Source organism: Miniopterus natalensis, chromosome 6 (assembly GCF_054644295.1).
Source record: "Miniopterus natalensis isolate mMinNat1 chromosome 6, mMinNat1.hap1, whole genome shotgun sequence".
Lineage (NCBI taxonomy): Eukaryota > Metazoa > Chordata > Mammalia > Chiroptera > Miniopteridae > Miniopterus > Miniopterus natalensis.
In genome coordinates this window covers 91,126,547-91,134,466 of record NC_142086.1, presented here as the reverse complement: position 1 = coordinate 91,134,466, position 7,920 = coordinate 91,126,547, and the positions used below count along the sequence as shown (strand labels likewise).

Sequence of the window (7,920 nt, the reverse complement as noted above, 5' to 3'; positions counted from 1 at the left end):
TGTATTTGGCAGGATTAGTCTAGGGATTAAAGAAAGTATTATATTAAAAAATAACAAAAACTTGTTATCTAATGGAAGCAGCTGACCCATGCTAGACCCACTGTTATTTTTCCTCGACTTAATTTACTCGTCCTAAAACATAGAGATGTCTGGGATGGATAGTTAGCAAACCTTCGCTGAATGTCAGTTGTGTGAACAGGCACGGTGCTAGCCTTGGGTTTACAAAGATGAAAAGACGTAGTTCTTACTTACAAACAACTTATGTGAGAGTTTAGGGCACAGTAGTAGAAACAAGGGAACCCCCGTGTGTTACATGCACTGGAAGCAATAGGCTCTGTGAGGTTAAAACGGGCACTTTGCGTAGCGATTTTATTATTTCTCCTTCATTGTACGTGAGCCTCAAAACTGTACCCAGAACAGCTCTACCAGCAGAATAGCCACAGCCTCGCCCACGCGGGGCTTCCCCATGCAGGTGGTATTTTAATATATATATATTGTGAAATGGTTACCACAATCAAGCTAACAAATATAGTCATTGCCTCACGTTTCTATGGTCAGAACACCTGAGATTTACTCTCTTGGCCAATTTCAAGTATATGTACATTATGAACCATAGTTGTTACGCTGTCCATTAAGTCTCCAGGGCTCACTCATCTCATCACGACACGACTGTAGCCTTTGCCAGTCACTTTCCCGTTCCCCACAGCCTCCAGCCCCTGGTCACTGTCCTGTCCTCTGTCACGACGGGCTGGAAGTTCTTAGATCTCACAAATGAGAGATACTATGAAGTCTCTGCCTCTCTGCATCTGGCTCCTTTTGCTGAGCATTGTGTTCTCCAGGTTTATCCACATTGTCGCAGATTATTCCATTTTAAATGGTAGATTCTTCATTGAAATTCAAATAAATTCGTCCCAGGTGATTAAACCTGAAGCCAGCAGCCTAATTGCTCAGCGCTATACAACTCAAACTCATCACAAAGCATATGTTCACCTGTTTTATTTTTAGCAACAAACAGCAATTCGTAAGGGGAAAGAAAATGCCTTAGAAATAAAAGTTTGTTCATCCAAGTTACTGCAAGTCATGAATGTAAACACTCGCTGGATTCTTCAGCGGACACCTAAGGGCAGTGTCTTTCGTGGCTTTTGTGCTTTTTGTGAATCTGGAGACATGTATTTGGCTCAAAAATTGTAGTATTTTCTTTACAGATTTTATGGGCAACCTACCCAATAATCAGACAAGTAATAGAGACAGGTAATCAACATTTAAGAAATGTTTCAAGATACAATAAAAAATTATAAAATCATATGTATTCTGTAATAGTTTGTAGTAGTGATAAGGATTCTTACCCATTTATCTTGATCCAAAAACCTTATTTTTTTAAAGGTATTTGGCTTCATTTTCTAAAAGAACTCTGCTTGGTAGTGATGGAAGAAAAACAGGATTATAGACTGTAAAAAACAATAACCGTGGTTACACTCTTACCTTATAGATGTGGGGAGGTGCAGTAAACCACGAAAGGCGTTTACAAGATACGGGCCTGGCATGTAATCACGGGTGATGCTTGCACTGTGTTAAGCTTTGGAATAAAAGATGAAAAAATTGACTCCACAGATAAACTCATCACTAAAGTCACCAGAGACCATCTACTGGTGTTTCTACAAGAAGCCACAAGACGTGTTTCTGTTAAGAGTTAAAAATCATATCAGCTGCATCATTTAAATTGGCTTTGAAAAACAATCGTGTCCACCTGGTCGTTATAATCAGGTGTCTATGGGAACAACATATGTTATTACTAGAAAAAAGAAATCCTTGCTCATTTAGAAGGTCCAATCAACACAAAAGAAGCGTAATACTCAGAAATCATGCTTTTTGCAAAGATAAGTAGATTCAACGTGAAAATACAAAGAGAAAATCACGTCTCACACAGTCATCATGAACACTGTAAACTGAGTATTGGGGTCAAGGTCAAGCGAATGTTAAAAAAGTTACCCCTTAAGTGTAACCACAAGGCTCAGGGAGCTGTCGGTAAAACCGACTTTCTAAGTTGAAGAATTAGTAAAACAGACAGGTTTATCTGAAGCCATAATCTCGATGTTCTTTGCTGTTAAATCTTTACTGAGATGAGGTTGCTACTTCTTCTTATAAGTCTTTTGTCATAAATACAGGCTTTATGGGGGGCCAGACACTAAATATTTAATATATTTAAAATACTAGAGCCCTGGCCGGTGTGGCTCAGTTGGTTGAGTGTCTCCCATGCACAGAAAGGTCCCTGGTTCGATTCCCGGTCAGAGCACATTCCTGGGTGGGGTTTCAGGCTCGATCCCCAGTAGGGGGTGTGCAGGAGGCAGCCGATGGATGTTTTTCTCTCATCGATGTTTCTCTCTCTAGAATCAATACAAACATATTAAAAAAAATTTTTTAAATATTAGAGAAAAATAAATAACTGAGTCTTGCTCTAGGTGTTGCAAAATCAACTTTTCTGAACGTTTGCTTGGACCGACTTGTTTTAATGGCTGTAAACTTTGTTTTTCGCTAGAATCCTATGCTGCTCCTAAGTACTAGTTATGCTTTTGCTCTTTCTGGTTTCATATATCCGTATTTCCTACCACTCAGAATAAAAAAAGTACTGTCCACAGCAACCAAATGCCCTCATTAGACAGACTATAACTGAAATAACTGTGAAGTGCCCTCCAGAAGGATCCTGTCCTTCAACTGCCCCTTCCATGCTCATCTCAGGCACGATGATCTAAGGCAGAGAGGTCAGTGCCCCTGACTCAACAGTCAGCTGTTGCACGTTTTAAAAATTCTTGTGGCTCCCCAGATGAAAATCGCCGATCTCTAGAAAACTGGAGGGTCAGTTGGGCAGGTGTGTCCATCGGGCTTCTCCAGATGAAGTAAACGGGCGTGTGTGTTTCTCATGTATAGGTAACTATTAAACTATTACACTGCTGTATATTGTACCCTATAAAGGCAGTGACGATGCGGTAATTTTCCTTCCACTTCCTTGCTGCCCTAAGATCTCCGGGCAGAGCCTTGGAGCAGACCGTTGGGGAGAAGCTGCGTTTGGGCCTCTTCATATGGAACAAATCACTATTGGGATGGGGTTCCAGTAACTCATCGTACTTGCGTTGTGCGTTTCACTGTCTGCCCAGGAGGCAATCTCGTGTTCCATATGAGCTGTTTAAACATTTTTACAGATTATGCTGGTTATAATTTTACCATAAAAATGTAGCGTAAAAAATAAACACAACTTATAATGGAAACATATCAAGTTTAATAGCCACCTAGCCGTCCAGCCGTGAGTGGAACAGGAAAGTAGGACATCTCACTGTGGAGTCGGGAATGAGTCTCCGGGCGGCCGCATTATCGGGCAAATGTAGGCTTCAGTGAAGGAGCAGGACAGAGGGGTAAGCAAATACCACCTCATGCCATAAGGGTGGAGAGACTGGCCCAGACTGGCTTTTTTTTTTTTCCCCCCAAACCATGATATAAGGGTAGTTTTTATGTGCTGAGCCTTAAAAGGTGAGGAGGTATTTCTATGAAAGGAAACAGAGAAAAAAGTTATTATAAGGAGATAACAGTATTAAGGCAATGACAGTAATAATTAGAAGTTAATATCTGTCATTTACTCTGCGCCTGGCCATGGTTTTGTGCTTCGCCGACGTAGCCCGTTAAGTCCTTGCCACGTTGCAGGGAAAACTGCAAGCCCTCTGCCCTTTGCAGGTCACAGGGTGCGAATGAACGAGGTGAGGTAAGTCGCCCCCAAGCTCGGATTTAACCAGCGGCGGAGTGGACAGTGCTGCCCAAGCAGCCTGACCTCCGTCTTGGGGTTTCTAAGCGACGAGATGGACACGAAGGACCGAGCATCTGAAAATGTGAATGGAGTAAAAGCTGAGTTAGGCAAACACGGAACAGAGACTATTTGGATGATGAGAGGAAAAGACTGGAAATGGAGAATCGGTGATGAAGATGCGTCTCCGAGGACGATTTCAGAGGCGGAACGAAGGGTCATCGGTCAGTGAGGAGAGGAGAGACACTAGGAATTATTTTTCTGACTTGTCTGCTAATCTTGGGGTGCTGGGCGGGTGGAAAGGCGGGGACGGAGGTCAGGAAGCCGGAGACGCGTGAGAGGCACAGTCTCTTGGTCGGAATATGCTGAGATTCAGTTGCCCACAGAGACGCTCCAGCCGACGGGGCCAGTCCGGCCCGGCACGCGTGGGGTTTGAAACCTGAAGCGTAGCCCGTTCTAAGTGCCGGGATGAAACGGAAGAGCTCTTCCGATCGCTGTTTAACGCTTTAACCGAAAGGGGCAGTGGGATGAACCATAGGTTAACGGTAATTCTTGTTCTATATGATTTATATCTTTGACATTTTTTATTTTTCATTGTTTAAAATTTAACAGCATGTGAACCGGTTTGATCGCTAAGGGGAGTAAGTATTTACAAAGCTTAGCGTATTTAAAGGTTGCCCCGATACACATAAAACATCGGGGGCCTTCTGGAGAACCGGCGCTCGGAGTGTGGAACTGGGATTGCTCGCCAGCCCTCCCCAGGCAGACAGGCGCAGGCGCATTAGGGCTAAATGGGGGTCTTTTCTGAAGGTCTTTCTGGTGTTTGATCGGAACTGTCCAGAGCTGTTTCAATTTGCTTTGTGCCCAACATCCAAACATGATTCATGATTCTCCTGAATGCTGTGGCTTTTTTTTTTCCTTATGGATGTGTATCATTTTTTTTTAATTTATATTATTATTGAAAGTATTACAGATGTCCCCCATGTGTTCCCCTTTACCCCCCGACCCCCATGGCTGTTAGGAGCAGATTGCGAGAGCCACGTTTATGCTCTTGGTCTGATTGTTGAAGAATTGGGATCTGGGGACATAAACTATTCTCCTAAACGACAACCCCTAAGTAGTCCTGTTGGAGAATTTTTTTAATATTTATTATATCAGTAAGACATTTGAACATATCTTTGTTCTCAAGGAAAGTAGGGAGAAATCTCCTGATTAAAAATACAGGTCTGCATTTATTTATTTAAGTGTGCCCCGCCTGCTAGTGGGAGAGGCTGCATGAGGCAGGATCCAGTATGAATGTCAAAAGGTAGAACTGGAGGGAGAATAATTTCTTGAAACATGGCTATAAAAGCAGAAATTCTTACCGCCGCTGAAAAGTGTTTTTAGAAACGTAATAATCACAATCACATCTCATTACTGAGCTCAAATGGGTCCCAGGCAATCTAATGATGAAAATCGACATAAAAACTCTTTAAATAATGAAAAATGCTCTGTTACTAGGAAAGGGCAGTTTAGTGAACATTTTATCATCTATGTGCATAGAATAAAAATTCAGGCTCCCTGACTGATTTTCCAAGTTTGACTAAAACAATGGATATCCAGCAAACGTAATTTCAGGAGGCAGCCCATAGATGTTTCTCTCTCTCTTTCCCTCTATTCCTAAAAAAGCAATAAAAATATATACATATTTTTAAAAAGCCTCACTAGCGAGATGAAATCCCTGTGGCGGGGTCTGCGGGGATTCTTCCAGGAGCGTCACCGGGACACACACTCCTCTGGCTCTCACGTCACCCTCGCACGTCGCAGGAGGACCATTCCACCGAAGTGACTGGGCGCTTGCCTATAAATTCTTCTCTTGCTTGCTTTTTTTATTTGAAAGCCGAACTACAGTGTAGGTAGGAAGACAGCAGCCTCTCTGCGGGAGATTGTTCCGATAGCAATGCTCCTCCGACGGGTTTATGGAAAGATGAAAGGAATCTCCCAGGAGATAAGCATCCGGGGTCCCAGGGTGAAGCTGGGTGGATTCAGACGCGTCTGGGCACGTCGGGGAAACCGGTGAGGCAGGGTGTTCTGACCACGGGAAGGTTGGCGGAGAAACCTCCAAGGAGGCCTCCATCTGGGTCCCTGCCGATGATCCAGGAGGCTCGTTTCAGGCGGTGAACCAATGAAAAAGCCTAAAAGGAGGTCCTTTTGGGCAAATCCATGAGTTTTCTGGGCGGGAGTAAAGTTTGAAGGGAGAGAGGGCCGTTTCCGTGACCTGGATGAGTCGACATCTGCGAGAGGCTCACCCTTAAACCGTCTTGTGTGTGGCTGAGGCGGGATGTTGTGTCTTCACTCATGAGAATATCTGCAGAATATTAGGAGCCTCTGAGAAAGCGTAAAAAGGAATCAGGGGAGACCCCCCGTCGCTTTCCGTAGAACACTGTGCCCCCGGGTTCCGGTGCGTGGTGGCCGAGCTCCGAGGGCCAGCCTAGGAGGGACATGGACCACGTAGAGGCCACCTATAGAAACGCCCTTCCTGCCCAGGGAGTGAGGGATGCGTCCGGCCTCCGCTTCCAGACGAAGGTTGTAAGAGCGCAAAGGCCTGTGGCCAGATGTTCAGGAGGGAGGTTATTTACGGCAGTGAAAACGCTCTCTGTGTTATAATGATGGATGCATGTTGTTAGATATTTTTCGAAACCCACAGAACGTACAACACCAAGAACAAACCCTAAGACAAACTATGAGCCTCGGGCGATCACGTATCGATGTGGGTCCATCAATTGGAAGAGACGTACCATCCGGAGGGGACGTTGACAGTTGGGGGGCCGTGTGTGGTGGGGACGGTCTGTGGGAAGCCTCAGCAGCTTCTTCTCAGGTCTGCCGGGAAACTCAAACTGCTCTTAACCAGTAGTCATGAAAAGAAGATATTTAGCTAACAGCGCAGTGACGCAGAAGGATGTCGTATGAGATATTTAGACACGATCCTGAGCAATTCCAGGGACAAGTGTGGGATGTGTCAGGAGGGGAAATCCTCAGTGAGCAGGTGGGCAAATTATTTCATTTAGTGTTCATGTGACGCCCGCTACGTTCTCAAGCCTGTAGAACGTGGTGAGCTAGGAGGATCCGCACCAATAATTAACAGAGAAACCTCACAATAAGCCAACTTGTTTATATTTCAGGCGATCAATTTATTAGACATAAGCAAAATGCACGTTTTCTCTACCATCGAGCTAGACAGATGACGCCGCAGTAAGTGACCGGAAACGTGAACCAAAACGGGTTCAAAGTGGAGTGTTACGCAGACTGAATATGCTTAGACGACGCCGTCGGGAAAAGGCCCCAGGTGCTCGGGGCGGAGGCGTCACGTTGATAAATGGCTGTCGGCCGATGCAGGAGGAAATGGGGTGAAGGCTGTGGGCATGAAAGTATGAGACAGGACCAAACACATCTGGAGGGTTTTCCGTCGGTGTCCACTCTTTTCAGTAGAAGCCGGAGAACCCGTACCCCCCGGAGCAGCAGGGGCGCCAGCAGGCGTAGCTCCTGTAGCCGTAGCCACAGCCCAGCCTGGGGAAGCCGCTGCACCCCCAGCCGGAGCCCCCGCCCAGGCCCCCGAGGCCGCCCCAGCCCCCGCCCAGGCCCCCGAGGCCGCCCCAGCCCCAGCCCAGGCCCCCGTAGTAGCCGCCGTAGTAGCTCATGGTGTCCGGGGGGGTCTGTCTGCCGTTCAAGGCGAGATCCTGGGTGCGAGTGTCGGCGGGCGGGGAGGGAGGGTTATATACCTGAGCGCAGCCGGCGATAAATCACGTGGCCGGTTTTTGGTGTCATTCCATGAATTACACTTGCCTGAGACAACTCGTTAAACCTCCGGTCCCCGGACCGCGCTCATTAGGAATCTCTGATCTCGCGTGGCTGCCTACTGGGCTTATTTCTGAGCTTGTTGCTTTAATTTTGTTAGAAGGAGTTGCTCTCTCTTCAAAGTGTAGACTCACCACGCCCCAGATTCCTTACTACCAGTCACTGAGCATCGGTCTCCGTAAAAACTGTCCAATTTCTAATTAAGTCTCATCATAGGCATTTGGGGGGATTGTAATGGGTTCTACCAAATATCAAGAAACAGGGTCGAAACTCTTAAGTGTATGTTCCTTCAGAAA

The 7,920-nt window shown here is 45.8% G+C and overlaps 1 protein-coding gene across 1 annotated transcript; it reads right to left on the bottom strand.

Moving 5' to 3' along the window:
• Window positions 1-7,251: 7,251 nt before the first annotated feature.
• Window positions 7,252-7,467, bottom strand: LOC107539883 (keratin-associated protein 19-3-like). Its single transcript, XM_016216483.2, has one exon. The coding sequence runs from the start codon at window positions 7,465-7,467 to the stop codon at window positions 7,252-7,254; it is 216 nt and encodes a 71-aa protein (XP_016071969.2).
• Between the last annotated feature and the right edge of the window lie 453 nt (window positions 7,468-7,920).